At 39.2% G+C, this 27375-nt stretch overlaps 1 protein-coding gene across 2 annotated transcripts in view; it reads right to left on the bottom strand.

Moving 5' to 3' along the window:
- The window catches only part of LOC126172583 (protein abrupt), a 133753-nt gene that overhangs the window by 21085 nt on the left and 85293 nt on the right, over window positions 1-27375 (bottom strand). For both annotated transcript variants that reach the window (XM_049920894.1, XM_049920895.1), the window contains exon 3: window positions 24091-24267. In XM_049920894.1, coding sequence (XP_049776851.1) covers window positions 24091-24267 — 177 coding nt within the window. The remainder of the gene's footprint in view (window positions 1-24090; window positions 24268-27375) is intronic.

Consider the following 27375-nt stretch of genomic DNA (forward strand, 5'->3'; position numbering starts at 1 on the left):
ACGCGTGATGCAGTCAGTCAATAGCAAGATCACTCTTAAGTAGCGCGAACACTCAATTAAGAAAAGTTAATGGTTTAAATTAATATATATAGCTTTCACATATAATATTGGACTCGAAGATTAATAAGTTGGAAGAGAAGCTAAGCTTCTGCATATAATGTTGATCGTTTTTGCGTGTGTTACACTTTAAAATACATCACACAAATGTGCCAGTAAATTTTTAATATCTATGTAAATGTCTGATCTCCTGGGCTAGAAATTCTTCTAAATGGTCTCCTCAAAGAGTTGATTTTTAAATGAGAGTCAAACGGTTTGTGATTTAAGAAATTCATCGTACATTCTCGCACATAGTTCATCTTGCGTAAAAGGAAATTTACTTTGAATGTAACGCTTTTCAAACCATCAATCGCAACATTTTCCCGTGACCTGTTAGAAACAGGTTTGTTTCAGCAGTTGCAAGAGAGCACCAAATAATAGGTGTCACTGCGCTTGCGCAGCTACGATGACGCAGGAAGCACGATGTTCCTAAGTGTAAAACATTAAAAGATTTTACATTATGTCATAAAAGAAACAAGACATTAGAGGATACTTCATTATGGCATAATGCCATATGTGCACTTGAAATGCAGCGAACAGTTGAAACTAGCTAATAGTGTGAAATTAAAAACTTCGTTTCAAATAAATTGACTGCCTCAGCGGGGAAGATTAATAAAAGACAAATCTCTTTAGCAAACCAACAAAAATAACTTCATTGTTCTGCAAGGCGATTAATGCTTGACTGTCAGAAAGGTAGAAGTAAAATCTGAAACTAACAACATATTTTAGCCTTCCATAACTATGTGAACATATTTTAATTCATTTGCTAGCTGCTGGCCATGAAAATCCGTTTTGTTTTCATTTAACGTGAGAGCAATAAACGAAGAGGAAACAACAAAATCACTGAATGCAAACACAGGTCACGTGGGACGACCCACCTCCCCACCACAACTCTGACTGCTCTGTGCATCAGCTCCGGATCTATGATATTTCCGAACCGGGGCAATACTAGAAAGAGGCATCCAGCCACACTTCTGTAACTAGAAGCAACGGCGCATGTGCAAGAGCCCGCCCGCAACTGCTCAAACGAATCTAATTTAAACAGTTGTCACGTCACGCTCATCGGAGGCAATTTGTTATGTTATAAAACCTTTGACAAACTTAGCTGTTGGCAGACGCTTGTATGAGCACTGTGTTTTGTTGTCATATATGCCACATTTTCTTTGCAACTTAAGTTTCATTTCCATTTTCTTTTTTTCTCTTGCTCATGTTTTGTTGCTGCAGTATTATTTTGCAGTAGCGGGATACAGTAATATCCTTTGTTAGAGTATTGGTTCTTACCAGTCAAAATCACAAAAATTTAACTGAAAACTAAAACAATGAAAAATTCTCAGAATTCTAAACAATTCCCGGGTTTTCCCGGTTTTCTTCCTGATGAAAAAATTCCCGTGTTTTTCCCGGATCTCCCGGTTGTCCCGGGTCGTATACACCCTGTTGTAAGATACCCCTCTGACCTCCAATTTAAGCAAGTGTCAGAGCCCCCTGCTAGAGAGAGGTATCTTGTGTTAAATGCTCAAACTTGTCAGGACAAAAAATCTATTAGATCTGAGTACAGGAGGGTAATAAATCAGTTAAAAATTGAGAATTTTAGGAGGCTGCTGAAAGACATGAGCTGGATAAATGTTTATAATACTTCTGACTCAAATAGAAAATACAAAGCATTTTTTAACAAAGTTACTTCTTCTTTTGAAAATTGTTGTCCCCTAATGATAATTCAAATTATAAAGACGTCTGAAAATAAACCATGGGTTACACAAGGAATAAAGATATCATATGGGACAAAAAGGAGATTGTACATACTATCTAGGAATTGCTCTGATGTTAGCATTGTAATGTGTTACAAAGAATACGGCAAAATATTGAAGCAAGTAATCCAGAAATCTAAGTTGCTTTATTATGAGAAAAAGGTAATTACATCACGCAAAGAAATAAAAGCTATATGGGACATAGTAAAGACAGAGACAGGTGACCCAAAAAGGAAAAGGAACAGATAGCTCTAAAAATAAATGAGACATTGGTAAGAAGTGCATATAGTGTTGCACCTCTTAAACAAGTACTTTGTTTCTGTTACTGACAGCTTGGGGTTATCATGTTCGGTAAACAGAGCAATGGAATATCAGAGACCAGTCTTTACCAATAACTTTAGTAAAATGGAAATGACACTCACATCTCCTGAAGAAGTAGCAACCATCATAAAATCCTTAAAATGTAAGTATTCTAGTGGGTATGATAACATATCAACTAAGTTAATCAAAGAGTGCTCATGCGAGTCAAGTTCTATCTTACATTATTTGTGTAATCAATCTCTTACCAGTGGGACATTTCCTGACTGGCTAAAATATGTTGAAGTTAAGCCTCTTTACAAGAAGGGGGTAAAGATATACCATCAAACTACTGACCCATTTCACTTTTGCCAGCTTTTCTCAAAAATATTTGAAATGGTTGTGTTCAAAAGCCTCTTTAAGCATCTGACTGCAAATAATATGTTGTCCAACTCACAGTTTGGCTTCCTTTTTTTAAGGATTCTGTTACAGAGAAAGCTATTTACACATACAATGAGAATATACTTAATTCATTAAATAACAAATTACAAGCTACTGGCATTTTCTGTGGCTTGTCAAAAGCCTTTGCCTGTATCAATCACAGTATTCTCTTAAGTAAATTAGCATATTATGATGTCACCGGCAGTGCTGTGAAATGGTTTGAGTCTTACCTAACTAGTAGAAAACAAAGGCTGTTGTTGCAAAATACCTGTGCAGAAAGCAGTCAGTCTTCACCTGACTGGAAATTAATTACATGTGGTGTTCCTCAAGGTTCCATCTTGGATCTGGGTTTGCTTTTTCTTGTGTACATTAATGACCTCCCATCTGTTACGTTGCCAGATGCTAAGTTTGTTTTGTTTGCAGATAATATAAACATTGAATAAGGAGCAAGTCATGTAAAGATTTAGAAATGGCTGCTAACCAAATTTTCATTGACTTTAATAAATGGTTTAAAGCTAATTCACTGCCATTAAACTTTGCAAAGACCCACTATACTCAGTTCAGAACATGTAAGAGATGTCCTTCCACATATGAAGACATGCAGATCGAAGAGGTCAATACCACAAAATTGCCAAAGCGCCTAAACAGGTCTGTATTTGCAGCGAGAAGGATGTCAGGTGTAGAAGATACAAATATGAAAAAGATTGCATAACTTGCTTACTTTCGTTCAATTATGACATGCGGGGTCATATTCAGGGGATAACTCATCAAATTGAGCAAATGTTTTTAGCATAAAAAAGCATGTAATAAGATTCATTTGTGGTGTAAATTCAAGAACACCATGTAGAAACCTGTTCATGGAACTTTGTATTCTAACCATTGTTTCTCAGTATATTTATTCCTTAATGAAATTTGTCGTGTGTAATATATCTCTATTTCCAACCAATAGCTCAATAAATAGTATGAATACTAGGAATACAAACAATCTACAAAAAGGCCTAAGATCACTTACCTTGGTCCAAAAAGGGTCCGATATCCAGGAACACATTTTCAATATATTGCCAGCAACCATTGAAAACTTCATTTCAGATAAAGCATAATTTAAACAGTGTGTGAAAGACTTTTTGATAGGCAACTCTTCCTACTCTACAGATGAATATCTTAGCAGGGATTGTTACAGCAGCTTATGTAAAAATGTCTATCAGATTTCAAGTTGTGGCAGCACTTGGTTACAACAGTCAACAGTCATGATAAAATTATTAAAAGTGTATAACCATGTTTCAATCACACAGTGCATTGATTCTGTAAATACTAGCAATTTCAGTTTACTGTATTTTGACAATCTCCTGACAAACGATCAAGATAGTGAATATTATATTCAAATGTTTTATGTTTTTTATGTTAGACTTTATGACTTGTTCCACACCCATGGCAATCATCTCGTTTTTGGGTCTATGCAATGAAAACTTAATCTAATCTAATCTACTATAATGTACTCGAGAACCAGGACCACAAATTCCACTGGATGACAAATGTGTCATGCCCAAAAGCTCAGGTGAAAAAAACAGCGACAGCTGTGATTGTTACACTGATTGTCAAGAGTTAAAATACATTCCTTAGTCGGTAGCAGATGATCTATATGAGTACCATGCCAGATAATGAACATTCTTCTACACATACACGCTTTACAGAGAACAACAGGTTTGTCTGCAATAAACAGTTTATATGAACAACAGATCAATCTGTGATAAACAGTTTATTTATTTGTGTTCTCAGTAGTATTGAATGTTGAGGGTTTTTACAAGGTGTGATTTCTCTCTCTGGTTCTAAGACTGAGGGCAGACAATTTGTGTATGGTAATGAACTTTCCAGTGTGATACTATTTATTATTTTAGTGATAGTAGTTAAAGAAGTATAAAAACTAAAACTGGTGTAGGTACAGATTAAAATACCCTGGGCTTACATTTCAGCAAGATAATGCCCAGTACACATGATAAAAGTCTTTATGCTTGTATTCATGCTTGTCAAACCCCATCTCGGCCAGCAAGGGCTCCGGATCTCTCACCAATTAAGAATGTTTGGAGCATTAATGCAGAGCCCTCCAATCAGTTCAGTATTTTGACAAACTAATGCACCAGTGTGATAAATATGGCACAATATCCCTCAGAAGGATATCCAACAACTCTGTCAGTCAATGCCAAGCCAAATAACTACCTGCATAAGGGCCGAAGTGGACTAACATATTACTGAATTGCTCAATTAGTGAATCTCTTTCTTCTGAATAAATAACCCAATTTTTCAGAAACTGTAATTATTTGTTTGTCTGCTTATGTACATCATATCTACTGATTTTTGTCCCATTCATATGATTCCTTCAAGGGGCGTAGTTTTCTTTTGGTTTTCTTTTTTAATACAGCATATATAAATTCAGTGGGAGTAAATAGGGAGAATAGCTGATACTAAACCCACAGGTACAACTAATATAATTCTGGTGTCAATGGTAACCATAGTAATTGGAGAGGTAATTTTCTTACGGAATGAGTATGTGTGAAAGTATTGAGAATAATAAGGCCAGGTGATTTTAAGTATGTTAATTGAGTGTAGGAAAGTTATAAAAGAGGCAAAATGGTTTATTGGCAGTCAGAAGTTATGATTGTTAGATAAATGATGAAACTGTTATACTGTTATTAGAGCTAAATCAAATAATGTAGTAAGCGTCCAAGGTACACATTTATTAGTGAGTTGGAAAATTTAGAGAAAAGAGTTTTTGTGGTGGATTAGGAATGGATAGTGTAAGAACGAAGAATGATTAGAGAGTAGCGCCCGGTGGCTTAGAGAGTAGTTCCCGGCAGGGTACCTGGATCTATATTGTAATTGTGTCATCAACTGGAGGAGCTGACAAAGATAATGAGAATACTGTTGCATGCCAGAGGAGCTGACAATGATAATGAGAATATTTTTGATGTCAGCTTCGTACAAGGCAGCACAGTTAAAATTTTCTTTGTCCCAGAGCAAAGCTACCTCGGCCACATTACGGTGGTGCTCACAAGAGGGGGGGGGGGGGGGGGGGATGAATAAGATTTCATCATTGGGAGTGAGTAAGGATAAAACACAATATTCACACTTCTGGTGTGCCAGACAGCAGACCTCAGCAGAAATGCATTAGGCAGGGTGCAACTAAAAGGGCTCATGGCTTCTTCATTACATGATGAAAGAAATGCTACTGCTAATACAATGCGTACCAAGAACTTTTACAAACCACTCCTATATTATAACAAACTCGTTATGCAAGCAAGTCAGAGTAACTGCTCACACCTTTGTAACAGCGAGACCTCTGCAGTCAAGACAAGTGCCCTTGGATAAACATAGCCACTACTTTGTTCCATAAATACCCCACCATTTCAGCTCATAAGACAGTCGGTTAGACAGATCAATGGCGTATGTCACATTCACACTCAATTCCCTGATTACCGTAAAGTGATGTCTGGCACAAGTCTGTTGTAGATTTCCTATATGCTACTAAGCAGCAACAGCCGCTATGGGGAGAAATGTCTATCTCTCCATAATCACCAGTCACAGAGTTCAACATCACGTTGTGCCACTGTTGCAAATGAGTGGATCCAGGGGTCTTCCCTATTATCCCAGAACAGGGCACCAGCATATCTGATACTTCAGCAGACGGGCCAGGGCCTACCTGAACAGCACGCCAGAATTTTCATACTAAACAGCTACATGGTAACTGTTTTCAACAGATGAAGAAGAAAGATAGTGAGCAGAATGGGATGGAGCACCTCCCAAACCAGCAAGTGTAAGCCCAGCACATGCACTACCTTCACTCACTGTTGCGGCATCACAATACAGTGGGCACTGAATCCACCATGGGCGGCAGCCACCATAACAGCAGCTGGCAAGCAATGGGCATGTAGCTTCGGCTACCGTGAGCAAACTGAAGGCCATTTACAATGCAATTCCTCTATGGATATCAACAGCTGATGTCAACAGCAAGTCAATACACTGCTTGTAACTTATGGAAGTAAATAACTAATTCTGAATCTTCATTCACTGTGCCTACTGATGACAACTTATCACCATCATCCTTCTGAAAAAAACTGGCAAGGAATGAACTGGTATAGTGTCTACTGACACAGAACTATCTCTATTTCCGCCCTCCGAACAGTCACCTCCTACAAAATTCATGTCAGGAAGTGCTTGTAGGTTCTGATGATTGCAGCATTGGCATCAGAAGTCTGTTATGAAGTGTTTTGTACTGGAGCCACATCAGCAGTTGCAACAATTATGGGGCGAGTCACTGAGAAGCTTTCTCGCTCACACAAATATATTTTGGTTGTGATCATATCCACAATAGGATGCAGTGAGTTAAGAATTGATTTTGTAAAGGCTAGTAAACCTATTGGGTAAAATATTCAGGAAGTAAAATAGTCCCCCATTCGGAACTCAGGGTGGGGACTACACAGGAGAATGTCATTATCAGGAGAAACAAAACTGGCTTGCTATGGATCGGAGCATGGCATGGCAGATCCCTTAATTGGGCAGATAGGTTAGAAAATTTAAAAAGGGAAATGGATACACCTACCACAGTAGTTCAAGTTTATATGTCAACTACTTCCACAGATGATGAAGAGATTGAAGAAATGTATGACGAGATAAAATAAATTATTCAGATAATGAAGGGAGAAGAAAATTTAATAGTCATGGAGGACTGGAATTTGATAGTAGCAAAAGGAAGAGAAGGAAAAGTAGTAGATCAATATGGAATGGGAGTAGGGAATGAAAGAGGAAGCCGCCTGGTAGAATAATTTCATCATAGCTAACACTTGGTTCAAGAATCATGAAAGAAGGTTGTATACATGGAAGAGGCCTGAAGATACTGGAAGGTTTCGGATAGATTGTATAATGGTAAGTCAGAGATTTAGGAAACAGGTTTTAAATTGTAAGACATTTCCAGGGGCAGATGTGGACTCTGGCCACAATCTATTGGTTATGAACTGTAGATTAAAACTGAAGAAACTGCAGAATGATGAGGAGATGGGACCTGAATAAACTGAAAGAACCAGAGGTTGTAGACAGTTTCAGAGAGAGCATTAGGGAATGATTGACAAGAATAGGGGAAAGAAATACACTAGAAGAAGAGTGGGTAGCTTTGAGAGAGGAAATAGTGAAGGCAGCAGAGGATCAAGTAGGTAAAAAGATGATGGATAGTAGAAATCCTTGGGTAACAGAAGAAATATTGAATTTAATTGATGAAAGGAGAAAATATAAAAATGCAGTAAATGAAGCAGGCAAAAAGGAATACAAACGTCTCAAAAATGAGATTGACAGGATGAGCAAAACTGGTAACCAGGGATGGCTAGAGGACAAATGTAAGGATGTAGAGGCATATATCACTAGGGGTAAGGTAGATATTGCCTACAGGAAAATTAAAGAGACCTTTGGAGAAAAGAGAACCACATGTATGAATATCAAGAGCTCAGATGGAAACCCAGTTCTAATCAAAGAAGGGAAAGCAGAAAGGTGGAAGGAGTATATAGAGGGTCTATATGAGGGCGATGGAAGAGGATGTAGATGAAGATGAAATGGGAGATATGATAATGTGTGAAGAGTTTGACAGAGCACTGAAAGACCTAAATCGAAACAAGGCCCCGGGAGTAGACAATATTCCATTAGAACTACTGATAGCCTTGGGAGAGCCAGTCCTGACAAAACTCTACCATCTGGTGAGCAAGATGTATGAGACAGGCGAAATACCCTCAGACTTCAAGAAGAATATAATAATTTCAATCCCAAAGAAAGGAGGTGTTGACAGACGTGAAAATTATCGAACTATCAGTTTAATAAGTTATGGCTGCAAAATACTAATGTGAATTCTTTACAGACGAATGGAAAAACTGGTAGAAGCCAACATCAGGGAAGATCAGTTTGGATTCCATAGAAATACTGGAACACGTGAGGCAATACTGACTCTACAACTTATCTTAGGAGACAGATTAAAGAAAGGCAAAACTACATTTATAGCATTTGTAGACTTAGAGAAAGCTTTTGACAATGTTGACTGGAATACTCTCTTTCAAATTCTGAAGGTGGCAGGTGTCAAATACAGGGACTGAAAGGCTATTTACAATTTGTACAGAAACCAGATGGCAGTTATAAGAGTCGAGGGGTATGAAAGGGAAGCAGTGGTTGGGAAGGGAGTGAGACAGGGTTGTAGCCTATCCCCAATGTTATTCAATCTGTATATTGAGCAAGCAGTAAAGGAAACAAAAGAAAAATTTGGAGTAGGTATTAAAATTCATGGAGAAGACATAAAAACTTTGAGGTTTGCTGATGACATTGTTATTCTGTCAGAGACAGCAAAGTACTTGGAAGAGCAGTTGAACGGAATGGACAGTGTCTTGAAAGGATGATATAAGATGAACATCAACAAAAGTCGAAATTAGCATGCTGCAAGATATCACTGTTGGTAATAGTAAAGTTCAGAACTCCACCACAGAACATTGATGGACCATGCACCAACAAGTGGGAAGAAGGCATCAGTCCTCGCACAGCCACTCAAGCCACAGACTGGACTGCTCACACAGAAGATGCCACGATATTACAAGAGGCCAAGGCGTACCCACCTTACAGTCTATAAAGCAATAGACAGTATTGCTATTAATACCTCAAACTATGTAGGTGCACAAGTCGTCCTGCATGCAACTTGTTGGTGAGACCATGCAAGGAGGCAACAGTTTTGTCTATATAAGTAATGAATCTGGTAAGAAGGCGTCAGTCTTCGTGCATCCGCTCGAGCAACAGCATTGGACCGCTCACACAGAAAATGCCAAGATATTAGAGGAGAAGATGGCGTACGCGCCTTACAGTTTATAAAGCAATAGACAATATTGCTATTAATATGGAGAACTATGTTGGTGCAAAAGTAGTCCTGCATGGTCCAACAATATTTTGTGGTAGAGTTCTTAACTTTACCTTAAGCAACAATGATACCTTGCAGCATAGTAATGGCTGGATAACTGTAGCCCTCATCCGTGGACCTAAAGTTGATACAGTTCCAGGGCTAGAAAATTTTAACAGCCGTGATGTCATCGCCTTTTGGACATTTCACATCGCAGAGGAGATATCGGTAAATCATATTACCTGTCAACCATGCCCTTCGTTCTCAGGACCAGGAATCACTGTAAAATTAATGAATCTGAATCAGTGTGGGTTAAAGGTGTTGACAACTGCAAGAAGAAAATTAAACTCCAGCCACATAAGACATACTCTGTGTGAGCATTGACCTTGGTCGTTACGCAACCATTTAGTTGAATTTAGTCAGGTGATGCTGAGAGAATTAGATTAGGAAATGAGATACTTAAAGCAGAAATGAGTTTTGCTATTGTGGGAGCAAAATAACTGATGATGGTCGAAGTAGAGAGGATATAAAATGTAGACTGGCAATGGCAAGGAAAGCGTTTCTGAAGAAGATAAATTTGTTAACATTGAGTATAGATTTAAATGTCCGGAAGTCATATCTGAAAGTATTTGTATGGAGTGTAGCCATGTATGGAAGTGAAACATGGACCATAAATAGTTTGGACAAGAAGAGAATAGAAGTGGAATAGAATAGAAGCTTTCGATATGTGGTGCTGCAGAAGAATGCTGAAGATTAGATGGGTAGATCACATAACTAATGAGGAGGTATTGAATAGAATTGTGGAGAAGAGAAATTTGTGGCCCAACTTGACTAGAAGAAGAGATCGGTTGGTAGGACATGTTCTGAGGCATCAAGGGACCACCAATTTAGTATTGGAGGGCAGTGTGGAGGGTAAAAATCGTAGAGGAACACCAAGAGATGAATACACTAAGCAGATTCAGTAGGATGTAGGTTTCAGTAGGTACTGGGAGATGAAGAAGCTTGCACAGGATAGAGTAGCATGGAGAGCTGCATCAAACCAGACCCTGGACTGAAGACCATAATAACATATCCTTGTGATGGTTTCACTTTATGAGCATAATCTGTTAGTATCACATGATGCCACAGTCAAAAAACACTCACTATCACCTTGACCAACAATAGTTGGGTCTTCTACTTTTTCAGTGGTGGTGAATACATGTTTCCACTGCTTACTTTACTCTTTGCTCTCAGGATCACTGTGATACACCAAGCATGTGTCCATGTTGATTAGGTGGTTAAGAAGTAATCTCAATTGGCTAGACACAGTTGCAACATTTTTGCTGCTGCCACAGTTCAGTGACTTTTTGAATGGGTGTGAGTAATTGCGGAGCCTAGTGCAATGTTAAAAATTTCGTATGAGATTTGCCATAATTGCCTCGTTTGTGATGTCTTTGAGAAGCACAGCTCCCATTTCTCTTGCCATTCCCACTTCTTTATAAAGAGATAGTCTACCACTCCATTTCTTTGTCATTCACACTTTGCCCACACCACACCACCTGATCACTGTGTCATATGATGGTACACTTCCAACCAACTCAGCATGTATTGCTGCAATGTTGTTCCCCTCCTTCACTTTATTAATGGGCTGTGCCATCTCGTTTAGGATCACCTAGTGGTACATTACAGTACTATGGCACAAGGATTTCAATGTGTAGCAGGACAGCAGACATGTACCTGCAGATAAACCCAAAATTAATTATGTAACTTTGTTTTTTTATGTGATATATAACATCTTTACAGAGTTTACTTGCTACTGTTCTATTTATTCTGAATGCCCTTTCTATTCTGTTCAAATATGAATAATGAGGTAAGTTAAGTCATGTGAACATCTAAGCAATCTTTATGGCCCACATGTAATATAAAGTTATAGGTACAGTGCATATATTTATTCTTGGATTCTGAAAGAGCTCTTTTCATAGTGCAACAGCATGTCCATTTTCACAAAATGAATAAAATTGCAACAACTGTTGAACTGATAATATTTCAGAAAGCTTGTCCGTGAAATTGAAGAGCTCACGAAGTGGGACCGCAGGACTATCCATTGTCTCTTGGAATGAGAGGTAGCAGTGGGTTGAAATACTAACATTTATTATGATACAGGAATCATCAGCTCCAACTCTCAGGAAATCTGCTCTTGGACTGGTGTACCCTGTGTTGCAGTGATACACAGCTCAACCAGACTGTGCGCATCATCACAGGAACAATCAGAAATACTCCAACTTTCTGGCTGCCTATTCTCAGCCTCTCAGCCATATAGTTCCCCAGTTTTTGTGCTATGAAGCTGTTCTCAAGTGGGAGCTTACAAAAATAGCTTGTTATATTCTCTCCCTATACACAAGATCATTCCTATACTCAGTAAAAACATATTTTGCTCCTGTCACAAACCTCTACAAGGAGCAAAATCTCTGGTGAGCAATGTAGTGACAACAGCAGGCCAATGGACAGAAATATGATAGAACAATGTTATCCCAGAACAGCTGAAGATGCCTTGCATCTTGACCAGACCACTCGGGTTAGAAGGTCATTGCTAGATCTAGTCTGCACTCAATAGAATAAGGACAAATAGCGTAAGATGTGCTGACTCAGTGTACAAAAGGGGATTAACAACATCACCCAGCTGTGATTGCAGTGCAGAACAACAAACTGTTCAGCATTTCATACATACATGTCCAAATTCACCCTTTCCTGACAATGTGAAGGAGTCTCTGCTGGCAACTAAAGAATCAACTGTGTATCTTCAGCAGTTGCAATAAGCCTGTGACCTTGGTGCTTTGTAAATATTGTAAATTTAATCATATTATAATCATGACTTTCTTTCCTATGTGTTAAGTATATTTATATGTATAGTTAAAGAAAAAAAAATGTTTCCTTCTGTGACGTGATGCTAGCCATATGCTACACAAAATTTAAAAAAATTATGAAATACTGAGGACTTATTGTGAAGATGGTGAAGTATTATGTGCATTTATTGATGTATTGTGAGAGTGAATCTTGTGCAGAAAGATGTAACCGATTGTATTCACTGAGTTACAGAGTTTAACCTGATCAATACATCTGAGACTGCGACCATAGCAATGCTACCACTGATTCCTTTCTTTTGAAGATAGTTTTCCTTATTTTTTGGTCATAGTGATAAGGCAACAGGATAGATTAATGTAAAAGAGTTTTACACGTCAACAAATGTCTGGTTTTTGTTTTTACCACCAGAGAGCATGTAATATTGTTTGTGTAAGTTAATGCATGAAGTGACTAATGATGGACACGAGACTTCTTTTTGGATTTGTCTGATTAGTTATTAGAGATATGCAATGCATAAATAATGAGAATATAGGAGATGCAAGTTTATCATCCAAATAATAAGTGGGAAGACTAGAAACGTTACACAGATAGGATGCCTTCCTCGCCCCATTCCCTTCCCATGATGTAGAATGACACGTCTGCTAACACCAGAGAGTGTGTGATATTGTTTGTGTAAGTTAATGCATGAAATGACTAATGATGGATATGAGACTTGTTTTTGAATTTCTCTGGTTAGTGTGAAGTGAAGGGAAGTGAAGTGCAAACAAGGACCTGGAGACTCAGTGCTTGTGAGATACTGTAAATAATGTAAAGGACCAAGTGCCATTGTGAATGAACTAGAGGTTGCAAAGTGTGAATATCTGCTGCAAATGAATCAATGCTTATGTTGAAGCCAGCTTAGAACTGCAATATGGGGCACCAGATTTTTCTTAGGGGGAGGAAGTGTAATGGTGCAAAGCCCCTGCCACAGCCTAGAAAGTAACTAAGGGGCCGTCACGGGTGACCTGCCTGATCAGTAGAAACAAGATGTTTACAAGATGAACTTCCAAGTTCAATGGCTTGGAACACTGGCCAACATTCAGGAAGCTTCTCCAGCTTGACTCACTACTGAGGTGACAGCTGGACCTTAGTAGCTGTCCTGTTCAATACATTTCTGCATGACACGCAAACACGACTGATTCTGCACAGCCAATGCCAGGCAGCTATATTTAAACTCCCAGCTCATACAAGTATGTGATCTGTGTGGCAAGGCCACATTTGGTGATGCTGTGTGTTAGTCGTCGCCACAAGTTAACAGACGCAGCCTTGGATCCTAAGCTATATCTATGACATGGTGCCACAGCCCACAGTCCAGATTTCATCTACATGGGGGAAACTGCCAGTCATCATGCCACCATGATACTGCCGTCTATGATGTAAGATACCTCTGTTGTCTGTTGCTAGCCACCAGCTCCAAGATGGGGCCTGTGACCAGCAAGTCAACTCAACGGCTGGCTTGCCAGCTATGCCAAGTCAGTGCACCATCTCCAGAGTAACACATATATGCCGCAAGCTGTTTGCTTTGCTTCCCTCACCTGCCTTGTCGAGTGGAAACATCACAAGACAACAATATGCCACACCAGGTCATGGGCACATCCATATAATTGTCCAAATCAGATGGATCAATAAAGAACTAGTTATGTTCATTGATCATTTCTCTGCAGCCTTCAACAAATTCACTCTTGTTTCATAAGCTATTTAATCCCTGGATATCTTAGGAGTTGTAAGCATCCTGACAAACGCCCAGACAGATCCCACCACCCAGTAGAGGGAATTGCACCTCCAACCCACTACATGTTGTTGGCATATACCAGCAGATGTTGTAAAAGTGAGTACAGTATTAAACATAGTTTCAGAAGCTGCTCTTGATATTTTATTAATTACTTTTTCTGGTGTTTCTTGGTAGAACAACACACATTAAATGTGGAGTACATACACAATACTATGCTTTTCCTTTATAAGCTGCTCTTGTTTTGGCTAATAAGTATTCATGACTCCTTTGTTGAAAGTGCTCAAAGATAGCATATCTGCTGAATAAACCGTAGTCTGTACAGCAAGAGAAAATCCCTGACTTTTAAAGGCAGACTCTGTGCAGCTGCTTTGTATTCCTGTGATTTTGTTTACACTTGTATGACATCATCTTAGTGCTGCCACAGTTCTAGGAAATTAAGACTTTCAGGCAGCCTTTTGCATCTCAAGCTTGACAGCTGGAAATAAATCTGCCAGCTGTCAGAGCTTTTCTTTCACCATAAGAAGTATAGTTGTGAAGTGTAAAGAAAGAGTATAAATTATGAAATAAATGAAACAAGAAATATTATACTTAAGAATTTAACATTTAATGAGTTTTCAAACTATATGGGTAGTAATGTCACTTCCACAGACCAGAGTCAACAAGAATGTACAGAGAGAGAAAGGGGGGGGGGGGGGGGGGGGGGGAAGGGGGGGAAGGGGGGGGGGAGGCGAGGGGAGGGGAGGGGAGGGGAGGGAGGGAGGGAGGGATATCTGAGTAAGTTTCACACTTAATAGCAAAGCTACAAAGGTCTACACTTTTTTATGTGCCTATTGCCTGTTTAACAGTTCCTCAATAAGGTGAACAGTTATTTTCTCTCTTATCATACACTGATGGAAAAAAATTGCAACACCAAACATAATTAATGTAGAGTATTTAAATTTTGGGAATAGATTTATCTAGGTAACATATTTAAATGAAACATTCCAGCAGATTATATCTGTGTACCAGGATGAGACTTGAATTGGAACCTTTGCCTTTCACGGGCAAGTACTCTACTGACTGAGCTATCCAAGCATGATTCACAACCTATCCTCACAGTTTTACTTCTACCAGTACCTCATCTCCTATCTTACAAAATTAACAGAAGCTCTCCTGCAAATTGCAAGAGTAGCACTCCTGGAAGTAAGGATATTGCGGAGACATGGCTTAGTCACAGCCTGGAGGAAGTTTCCAGAATGAGTCGTGCTCAGGTAGCTCTGTCGGTAGAGCACTTGCCTGCAAAAGGCGAAGGTTCCAATTTCAAGCCTCAGTCTGGTACAAAGTTTTATTCTGCCTGGAAGTTTCACATAAGCGCACACTCTGCAGTAGAGTGAAAATTTCATTTTGGGAACAACCCCAGGCTGTGATTAAGCCAAATGCATGCAATATCCTTTCTTCCAAGAGTGTCGTTTTGCAAGCTTTACAGGAGAACTTCTGCAGAGTTTGGAAGGTAGGAGACGAGGTACTGGCACAAGTAAAGCTGTGAGGACAGGTTGTGAGACTGCTTGGGTAGCTCAGTTAGTAGAGCACTTGCCTACCATAGGTAAAGATCCCCAGTTCAAGTGTCATCCCAGCACACAGTTTTAATCTGCCAGAAAGTTACACATCAGCACACACTCTGTAGCGGAGAGAGAATTTCATATTCGAAATATCCCCCATGCTGTGGTTAGGCCATGTTTCTGCAATATCCTTTCTTCCAGGAGCACAAGGTTTGCCCGTTTTGTGAGAAAACTTCTGTGAAGTTTGGAAGTTAGGAGGCGACGTAATGGTGGAAGTAAAGCTGTGGTTACGGGTAGCCACTCATGCTTGGGTGGCTCAATAGGTACAGCACTTGCCTACAAAAGGCAAAGGTCCTGAGTTCAAGTCTCAATCTGGCACACAGTTTTAATATGGCAGGAAGTTTCATGTCAGCACACATTCTGACGCAGAATGAAAATTCCCTTCTGGGAACATATTTAAGCATTTAAGAGTGTAAGATCACAGTTTAATGCAAGAATACCAGAGAAGGAAAGATGCTGAGTCGCGATAGGCACAATAAAAAGATTCACACACTCTTAGCTTTCGGCCATTAAGGCCTTTGTCAGCAGTAGACACACATACACACACACACACACACACACACACACACACATACACTCATGCAAACACAACTTGCACACAAGTCTGCAGTCTCAGAGAGCTGAAACTACACTGCAAGCAGCAGCACCAGTGCATGATGGGAGTGGCGGCTGGGTGGGGGTAAGGAGGTGGCTGGGGCGGGGAGGGGGAGGGATAGTATGGTGGGAATGGTGGACAGTGAAGTGTTGCAGTTTAGATGGAGGGCAGGAGAGAAGGTGCGGAGGGGGTAGGGGGTGAGTAGCGGAAAGGAGAGAAGTAAAAATAAAAAGAAAAATAAATTAAAAGACTGGGTGTAGCAGTGAAATGACGGCTGTGTAGTGCTGGAATGGGAAAAGGGAGGGGGCTGGATGGGTGAGGACAGTAACTAATGAAGGTTGAGCCCCGGAGGGTTACGGGAACGTAGGATGTATTGCAGGGAAAGTTCCCACCTGCGCAATTCAGAAACGCTGGTGTTGGTGGGAAGGATCCATATGGCACAGGCTGTGAAGCAGTCATTGAAATGAGGGATATCATGTTTGGCAGCGTGTTCAGCAACAGGGTGGTCCACTTGTTTTTTGGCCACAGTTTGTTGGAGGCCTTCATGTGGACGACAGCTTGTTGGTTATCATGCCTACATGGAATGCACCACAGTGGTTGCAGCTTAGCTTGTAAATCACATGACTGGTTTCACAGGTAGTGCTGCCTTTGATGGGATAGGTGATGTTAGTGACCGGAATGGAGTAGGTGTTGGTAGGAGGATGTATGGGACAGGTCTTGCATCTAGGTCTATTCCAGGGGTATTAGCCATGAGGTAAGGGATTGGGAGAAGGGGTTGTGTAAGGATGGACGAGTATATTGTGTAGGTTCGGTGGACGGCGGAATACCATGGTAGGAGGGGTGGGAAGGATAGTGGGTAGGACATTTCTCATTTCAGGGCATGACAAGAGGTAATTGAAACCCTGACGGAGAATATAATTCAGTTGCTCCAGTCCCAGATGGTACTATGTTATGAGGGGCATGCTCCTCTGTGGCCGGACTGTGGGACTTTGGGAGGTGGTGGGAGACTGTAAAGATAAGGCACAGGAGATTTGTTTTTGTACAAGGATGGGAAGATAATTACGGTCTGTGAAGGCTTCAGTGAGACCCTCGGTATATTTAGAGAAGGATTGCTCGTCACTGCAGATGCGACGACCACGGGTGGCTAGACTGTACGGAAGGGACTTCTTGGTATGGAGAGGATGGCAGCTGTCAAAGTGGAGGTATTGCTGGTGGTTAGTAGGTTTGATATGCATGGAGGTAGTGATGTAGCCATCTCTGAAGTGGAGGTCAACATCTAGGAAGGTTGCTTGTTGGGTTTAGTAGGGCCAGGCGAAGCAAATAGGGGAGAAGTTGTTGAGGTTCTGGAGGAATGTGAATAAGGTGTCCTCACCTTCAATCCAGATAGCAAAGATGTCATCAATGAATCTGAACCAGGTGAGGGGTTTAGGATTCTGGGTTTCTAGGAAGGATTCCTCTAGATGGCCCATGAATAGGTTAGCATAGGATGGTGCCATGTGGGTGCCTATCGCGACTCAGCATCTCCACTGTATGGTAGGTAGCAACTTTCCTTCTCTGGTATTGTTACATACCATCCTAGATTTTCCGTAGTTTAATGCAAGAGTGAGATAAGCCATTGCATTGTGTTGTAAAGGTGCTGGATGTCACTTTGTGGGATGGAATTCTATGCCTGTTGTGCTTGGTTGATCAGTACAAGGATGGTTAATGCTGGTTGTGGGTGACACTGTAGTTGTCGTATGATGATGTACCACATGTGCTTGGTTGGAAACAGATCTGGTGACTGAGCAAGCCATGGCAACATGTTGACACACTTACACATTAGCACACCTTTCTCAATCTTAACACAGAATAATATTTGAGAAATGCTTCCTATAATGTCAAAAAGGATTCACACCATCAAAGCACCTTCTGTTGCATAAATTTCTAAGAGTTATTCTGCCAGTGACAGAGGAATCTCTGCTACTGTTGTTTTCCCATAGTTATTATCCTATGTGGAAGATGAGTATTTAATCCTGCATTACGCATGTATGCTCCTGAAGCAATTGACATCTATTTCATTCCTACTTGTTCCAGAAATGGTGTACTTATCTCAACACAATATTGATAGCAGTATTACTGACAAAAAATGTTCCTTCAGGCTGTTGTTTCATATACAATGCCAAATTAATTGTATAGCTAGTCTTATCACCTACAAGAACAATCATTTTTAAATCATTATTGAAGGTCTACTAGGTACACACTATTTAAAGGAGCAATTCTTCTGAAAGACAGCGCTGCTCATCAATGGTTGCAGGCTCACTTGGAAAGAAACAACCACTAAACTTATACTTCATAGGTTCAAATACTTCTCTGACTGGAGCTGGTTTATCTTCCACCAGAACTAGGTGTATTTACACAATCTAAACACAAACATTGGTAAAGAAAATGAAATGCAGAGCCTTTCTGTAGGTGAGAAAAAAAAAGAACATCTGTGGTACACATTAATTGCACCAGTGTGAGAGTGGATAACAGCCCCCTCTCTCAAGTCATCTCAACAACCTCTTCCTGGATAACAAACATGGAGCCGGCCGGGGTGGCCGAGCGGTTCTAGGCGCTACAGTCTGGAACCGCGCGACCGCTACGGTTGCAGGTTCCAATCCTGCCTCGGGCATGGATGTGTGTGATGTCCTTAGGTTAGTTAGGTTTAAGTAGTTCTAAGTTCTAGGGGACTGATGACCTCAGAAGTTAAGTCCCATAGTGCTCAGAGCCATTTGAACCATTTTTGAACAAACATGGATTTAGAAAAGGGAAATCTACAGTCACTGCAATGCCTGATGTTATAACGAAAATAATGGAAGAATTTGAAGAAAAGAACTGCATGGCTTTAATCCTTTGGGATCTAAGCAAGTCATTCAATTGCATCTCTCATGATACACTGTTGAAAAAATTAAAATCTTATAGTACAAAAGGTGTCATTTTTGAGATCTGCCATCTTACCTAGAGACAGGTGTCAGAATGCTTCTATCTGGGGAGTGATGTCTCACGAAACGGCACATGAAGACTGTGTACTTCTAGGCTCCATACCTGGCCCTCTGCTCTTTTTAATATTTATCAGTGACTTAAATTGTGATGGTCAACCCTATTCTTTGCAGCTGATACAAAATCAATGACTGAGGGTAGAAATTCAACTGAGGCACTACACGATGCTGATATTTTGTTTGAAGTTCCAAAAAGTGGTTCAAAGCAAACAAAATGAAAGTAAATCAAGATAAAACCCAGAAAATATTATGCAGCCTTGCTGACTGTGGACCCATAACAATGCTGACAGGATCAAACTACTGCAAACCAATACTGACAATACTAATCACATTGCATATGTGTGTTCTAAGCTCTTAAGTATAATTTATCTCCTTGGGAAGCTCAAATGTGTGATGACAGATCAGTACTTAATCACAATATACTATGCACTGCTGCTGTGTGGACACTCTACTGGAAGTAAAACATATTGTGCCTACAAAAGAAGTCTGTAAGAATAATATCTTCCAGCAAGAAATTTGACCACTATAGACCCATTTTCGAGCAGCTGGGAATAATGGCAATATTTGGCCAGTATGTTTTCAATTCTCTTGTCTCAATAAAAGAAAGTCAAGAATCCTTCTGCATGAGACAAGAGATTCACAGCTGATGTTGTTGTGGTCTTCAGTCCAAAGACTGATTTGATGCAGCTCTCCATACTACTCTGTCCTGCGCAGGTCTCTTCATCTCCGAGTAACTGCTGCAGCAGCCCAGATCCTTCTGAATCTGCCTAGTGTCTTCATCTCTTGGTCTTCCTCTACAATTTTTGCTCCTTACATTTCCCGCCAGTACTAAATTGGTGATCCCTTGATGTCTCAGAATGTGTACCACCAACTGATCCCTTCTTCTAGTCAGATTGAGCCACATATTTCTTTTCTCCCCAGTTCTATTCAGTATTTCCTCATTGGTTATGTGATCTACCCATCTAATCTTCAGCATCCTTCTGTAGCACCACATTTGAAAAGTTTCTATTCACTTCTTGTCTAAACTGTTTTCCTCCATGTTTCACTTGCATGAATGGCTATACCCTAAACAGATACTTTCAGAAAAGACTTTCTGACACTTATATCTATAGTCAATGTTAACAAATGTCTTTCTTCAGAAACACATTTCTTGCCATTGCCAGTCTATGTTTTACATACTGTCAACTGTCAGTTATTTTGCTGCCCAAATAACAAAACTCACCTACTACTTTATGTCTCACTTCCTAATCTAATTCACTCAGCATCATTTGATTTAATTCAACTACATTCCATTACCCTCGTTTTGCTTTTGCTGTTGTTCATCTTATATCTTCCTTTCAAACACTGTCCATTCCGTTCAACTGCTCTTCCAAGTCCTTTGCTGCCTCTGACAGAATTACATCAAAGCATTTATTTCTTCTCCCTGGTCTTTAATTCCTATTAATTTTTTTTTCATTTCTTTCCTTTACTGCTTGCTCAATATACAGATTGAATAACATATGGAGCCGCGCGGGATTAGCCAAGCGGTCTAAGGCGCTGCAGTCATGGACTGTGTGGCTGGTCCCGGCGGAGGTTCGAGTCCTCCCTCGGGCATGGGTGTGTGTATTTGTCCTTAGGATAATTTAGGTTAAGTAGTGTGTAAGATTAGGGACTGATGACTTTAGCAGTTAAGTCCCATAAGGTTTCACACACATTTGAACATTTGAATAACATATGGGACAGGCTACAGCCCTGTCTCACTACCTCTCAACCACTGCTTCCCTTTCACGCACCTTAACTCTTATAATTGCCATCTGGTTTCTGTACAAATTGTAAATAGCCTTTTACTTTCTGGATTTTACCCCTGCCACCTTTTTTGAAAGATATTATTCCACTCAACATTGTTGAAAGCTATCTTTGTCTACAAATGCTATAAATGTAGGTTTGCCTCCACTATCACCTATCACTATGAGAAGTCAAGGTGTCAATATCGCCTCGCATGTTCCTACATTTCTCCATAATCCAAACTGATCTGCCCCAAGGTCAGCTTCTACCAGTTTTTCCATTCTTCTGTAAAGAATTTGTGTTACTATTTTGCAACTATGACTTATTAAACTGATAGTTCAGTAATTTTCACATCTGTCAGCACCTGCTTTCTTTGGGATTGGAATTATTATATTCTTCTTAAAGTCTAGGGGTATTTCACCTATCTCATACATCTTGCACACCAGATGGAAGAAATTTACCGTGATTGGCTCTCCCAAGGTTGTCAGCAGTTCTATCGGCATGCTTCCTACTCCCAGGGTCTTGTTTTGACTTAGGTCTTTCAGTGTTCTGCCAAATTCTACATGCAGTATCATATCTCCCATCTCATCTTCAGCTACATCCTCTTCAATTTCCACGATACTGTCCTCAAGTACATCTCCCCTGTATAGAGGCTCTATATACTCCTTCCACCTTTCTGCTTTCCCTTCTTTGCTTAGGGCTTGTTCTCCATCTGAGCTCTTGGTATTCAGACAGGTGGTTCTCTTTTCTCTACAGGTCTCCTTAATTTTCACAAATATGAAACATGAAATAAGGCTGACATCAAAATTCTAAACTGTCATCTAAATAATACAATGGACTGTTTTCCCACAGCAGCCCTGAAAATGTTCAACTACCTACCAATGGATGTTCAAACACTGCTACTGAAGATGCTCAAGCAACAGCCCCTATATTCTGTAAATGAATTTTTTTGTAGACTGGTCGACATGATACCATCACATCTGAAGCCACAAACTGGAAACATTTAAGAACTGCAAATTGTTGTTCATAGCTACTGTTTATAGCATCAGTGCTGTGTAATGCTTCCTGCCTGTTATCTTGGTTTATTTGTAGTTTTAATATATATTTGCTAAGATGTGAGGCAATCTGTTCAGCCATGGGCAGTGAATGATGTTGGCTTAGTAATAGTTGTAGTAATATGTTCTAGTGTTGACTGTCTTATTATTATTGTTTTAAAGTATCCATTTTAGTATCATCATCCAAACTGCAATATCTGATTCATATTATTGTGGTAATGTTGTTGAAAACTTGACACTGTCTGTCCAGTTACGGCTTGTGAATGACCCAGAATTGGTAATAAAGATAATAACACATTGCAGATTTTTTTCAAATGTTCTTATTGGTCTTATCCTCAGTGTTTTCCATCTCAAGCATTTTTGTAGCACTACAGGTAGTCACCAACCACATTTTTCATTCCTCACAGCACGTAATGGCGAGTATTGTACTTCTGGAATTCTCATTTCAGTTTTTCTGATGTTCTGAAGATAAAATGTTCCTATTCTAAATAGGCTTTATGATTTTTGCAATTATTTTGGCCTTTTCCCCAAAATTCTAAGAGTACAAATTTCTGTTTTTGTACTTATACAAATTAACATAAATGAGACAAAGCCTGTCCAACAGTGCAGAATGCTAACTAAAAAAACAGTGTTTCTAATTTTGCATAAACTGACTCCTGCAGTTAAGACAGAGTAGCCGCTGCAGTGAAACATGGCACAAAACTATAATATTAGCATCTAATGGCAGAATTTTGCTGAAAATTTGAGTGCTAAAAAGTACATCTCCTGACCCACTACTAAATTTTCTGAACTCTGTACATACCCACTTGGACAACTGAGAATGTACTGATTTTGAATTGTCTGCATTGATGTCAAAATAAAATTGACTGATACAATGTGCCACAAATTTAATCATCTCTTTTATCAGAAATATCATAAAAATGACAGGATGGCCTGAAGTTGATACATCACATATATGCACTAATGGAAGGATTTTTTTTTTTTTTTTTTACCAAACATATTGTTAAATTGTGATCTCTTCCTAAATGCTGTGCCCTCCCTTTCAGGCAAGTGAGATCAGGTGGAAGTAACTACATCTGTGATAATACAATAGACAGATAAATTATCCATGGTTGAAGACTGTTACTTCAAGATTTCATTATTATTGAAATAAAAGAAATAATTGTTATTTTTGCTCTTCATGAGTGTCTCCACAGTTTCTTCCTCATTGTAGACACAATGTATGTCACTTTCTTCAAAGAATAAAATAATGATGTATACAGCATTTCAATCCCAATACAGAAGAAATCCACCCAGATAGTCATACCCCTTAGCACCCTGCTTCTGGGAGATACAGAGACATGTCGGCTCAGACTGGATCCACCTGATGAATTACTGATGAGGGCTGGTGAGCCAATCAGCCTGACTGTGTTTTCACACATTCAACAACATGAATATCAGGCTGGTACCCTTGTCATGTCCCAGTTACATGATTTGCATACATTTTGAAAATGTTCTCACATTTCCACATAGGATAACAGTAGATGCGGACAGAGCGGTATTGCATCCATGAGACTCATGGGTCAGACAGGTGATGCAAGAAGCCACATCTGCAGTACAGGCAGATATATACATGTCCACAGCACCTGGTAAGGAGTGCAGTGTGGCATCTTAGGGCATTCAAAAGCAATCACAATGTTAAACAGGTGAAATCAATGATCAGGTCTCATAGTCGACTTTCTCTCTCTCTCTCTCTCTCTCTCTCTCTCTCTCTGTGTGTGTGTGTGTGTGTGTGTTTGTTTGTTTAAGTGTGTGTGTGGGTGGGTGGATGTGTAAGTGGGTGGGTGTGTAGGTGGGTGGGTGGGTGGGTGGCTAAGGTGAAGGGATGAAGGAGGGGGGGGGGGGGGGTGAGGAGGACTTGCACACAAGCATGAGCTTGCTGGAATTTCTTTACTAAAGAGCACATACATATATAACTTACCCCACTGACTTCAGCTAGTCCTCTGATCTGCATGGCATCTGCCATGCTTAAGAGACCCTGAAGCTGTTCCTGATATATGTTAACTTCTCCACTATACATGAATGTTACAAGTGCACACAGATCTGAAAATGTTGTCCCTGGTATAACTACAACAGGGTGTTGTATTGGATGCAGCACCTAAAAACAGAAGATTTCATAAGAAAAGAGTGTTGAGCTCTGTGGAGAGCACTATGAAACTCATGCTTATGAACAATGTTGTCCGAAAAAAAATAACATTGGTACCAATTAGGGCAAAAGTCAATTAAAAATTCAATAAGAGCTGTTTCAGAATGTATTCAATTCATTTATATTATAATAATGCATTACAAGGAAATGAGTATTTATACTGTGGAAAGAAGATAACAGATACTTATTATGGTATTTATACTTGGACTCACAAACTGAAGAAATATTGTTACTCAGATTTGTAAGAAAGTAGTGTATTGATTTTTTTGAACAATAAATTTGCAAGTATACAACATGAAACAGCTACATACGAAAAGTCAATAGAATATAGTTTCTGAGATGTTTCAAACGAATGTGCAAATCTCATAAAGTTTGTTCTAGTTCAGTAACAACAGGAGGAAGGCAGCCATCATGCAAACAACTGTAATTACAAATTGAATCCAGGTTACTTAGCAGTGCATTTTTTAAATTCACGTAATGTGTTCTATGCAATGGACAAATCAATTTATTGCAGCCAGCAGCAATGTGCAACTTCGTGACACAAACTGTCAACTTGTTAAAATTAAAAAAGCAGTTCAATAACATCAAGGATAACAGAGTTACAATTCTTTCATAAAATTATGTTGCACAGTAGCAAAGAAACACACAACTGATGTGAATATTTCATGTTTCTGGAATTAAAAATCATTATTTCCCTTGGATGAGAACACACCATAAGCTCAACTGCGAAGTGAAAAATATTGCTTTCTGTCAATAGCAGAATACCTGAACTGCTAAAACTTCACCAACAAAGTCAGTAAAATATCTTATTTTAACAATGGTCCACAATTCTGAAATAGTACTCAGAAAATTAATAAGTTTCTCCCCCTTTGTTCCCCCCTAAAGTCTGTCCCCACAAGGAGATGAAGAATGCTACACTACTAGCAACTGTTTAATCAAGATTCAGTACTTATTTCAGTGCATATATGTCATTACTATCACAGTTACTAGACAAAAAAGTATGTAAGTTTACGGTATGGTATCCCCTAAAATTTCTGGCTCCGGTAAGACAATTTAATATTTTTATTTATGTTATATGACCACAAGGGGTGCTGACTTATAAAAAATATTTGGGGGCCCCATACTGGGGGTCTTGCCCCGGAAATTTTATACATTTTAGATGAAAAATAGTGAGTTTTAAAGCTTTTTAAGCATTTGAGAGTCATATGATCAACATTAGAACCCCAAAAATTGGACTCTCGATAACTCAACACTCTGGGTAACTCGACAAGCCTGACACATCTTTTGGCTTTGAAAAAAGAAACAAAACATAAACATTTTCGTAAAAAGCTTATTTAATTTACAGTAATAATCATGCTTATAGACTATTACAGAGCAGTGAATGTATAGCTCTGAAAAGATTGAAATTATATTTAAATAAATTGTAAACTATCATTAAAAGAATAAAACACAAAACATTTCTGTCGCACAGTAAAAGCACTTTAATTAATAAGTGAAATAGCTAATTTTAGCTTACTTTGAATGAGGCTCAGGGTTCATTAAATAAAAACAATATCTCAAAGTTAGTGCTTTAATACAGCTAATAAAGTTAATACAGTATGCCTAATACTTTCAGTCAAAAAGTATGTAAATAGTGGGTTTTAAGTGGGTCTTATACACTAAAAATATTTAAGTACTTGAAAATAACTAATACAGTACTATAGTAATATAGCAACACAGTACTAAACTAGTACTAATATTTTGAAACTGAAAATTTAACATTATGCATGTATTTGATTCTCTATTTTATAAAGATTTTTAATATTGCTCTAAACACCATTATTAGGGCTACAGTGTCTTTAGAAAGATGCAAATGTCTGCCGTCTGACTGGATTACTGAATATGAAGTCGTTGATGACGGGTCGGACATCCAATTCATCCAAAACATCTCAGTGGGCATGAAGAACAGCCAAGTTGTTCAATCACTTCTGTCTCATTGCTGATCAGAGATATGACTTCAGACGTCTAAGGGCTCTAAGTGACCATTCTGCTATTGCTATTGTGGTTGAAACTACCAGTAGAGGCTTAAGCTTCACTACTTCACATAACATTTATCCAAATGCAGGCTCTTTTGTAATGTACTTTCTTACATCACACGTTTTTTAAAGACCAGTTGTTTTTTTATTAGCAATATCGGCTAACATATTCAAGCATAAGTGCAGTCTCTCAATGTCTAAGTCATTTTTGAAAAACTCAGTTGATTTTTCCAAATTTGTTTCACCTCTGTTTACTAAAAGCAAGCATTCTTGTTCAGCTGCAATGGGCTGTGTGAGTCCAGTTGAAGCAAACCGCTCAGTAATGAAAGATTGCACGATTTCACAAACTTCAATGTAAACAGCTTTGTAGTATTCTTTTGGGGTTTCGAAAGTGTGCGGTGAGCTGGCTTTGTTATTTTCATACTTCTTTGGTATACTTCGATTCCGAGGAAGCGAAGGATCATCAACTTGTCAAGGTTTTTCTTTTAAACATAATTCCCAAAAGTGATCAAAACTATCACGCCTTCCATTCAATATACAAATCAAGCCCTCATATATTTTTTTACAGATCAGCAACACTTAGATGAGGGCATTCAATTTTTTCGCTGACATCCTCTACTGGGTTCACTGCATGGCAATAGAGATATAAAAAGAAATAAGTCTTGAACTGTAACATTGTAGCCTACACATTTGTAACCTGCCTCTGTTTTGTCCTCCACAGAAAATGTTTCAAAAAACTCTAGAAGTTCTTCAAAGTTTTTCAATATTCTCAAGATACTACAAGCTCGCATAGTCCATCGAGTCGGGCAGAGGGATCACAGACCAGCTTTGCCATTGGTGCTCTCACAGCGTATGCTTCTGAAAAGTCCCATCCTTTTGTTGGATTCCCTTATGGTGTTTATTAAGTCCTTGGCTAAAGCCATAATATCCCTCATAGACGTAAGATGGCAGAGACTGTCTACAACTGCCAAGTCTAAACTGTGAACAGTGCAGTGCACATAATGTGCATTTGGTTGTATATCCAAAACTATCTTTTTTAGTCCTT

This window comes from Schistocerca cancellata, chromosome 1 (assembly GCF_023864275.1).
Source record: "Schistocerca cancellata isolate TAMUIC-IGC-003103 chromosome 1, iqSchCanc2.1, whole genome shotgun sequence".
In the NCBI taxonomy this organism is placed as follows: Eukaryota; Metazoa; Arthropoda; class Insecta; order Orthoptera; family Acrididae; genus Schistocerca; species Schistocerca cancellata.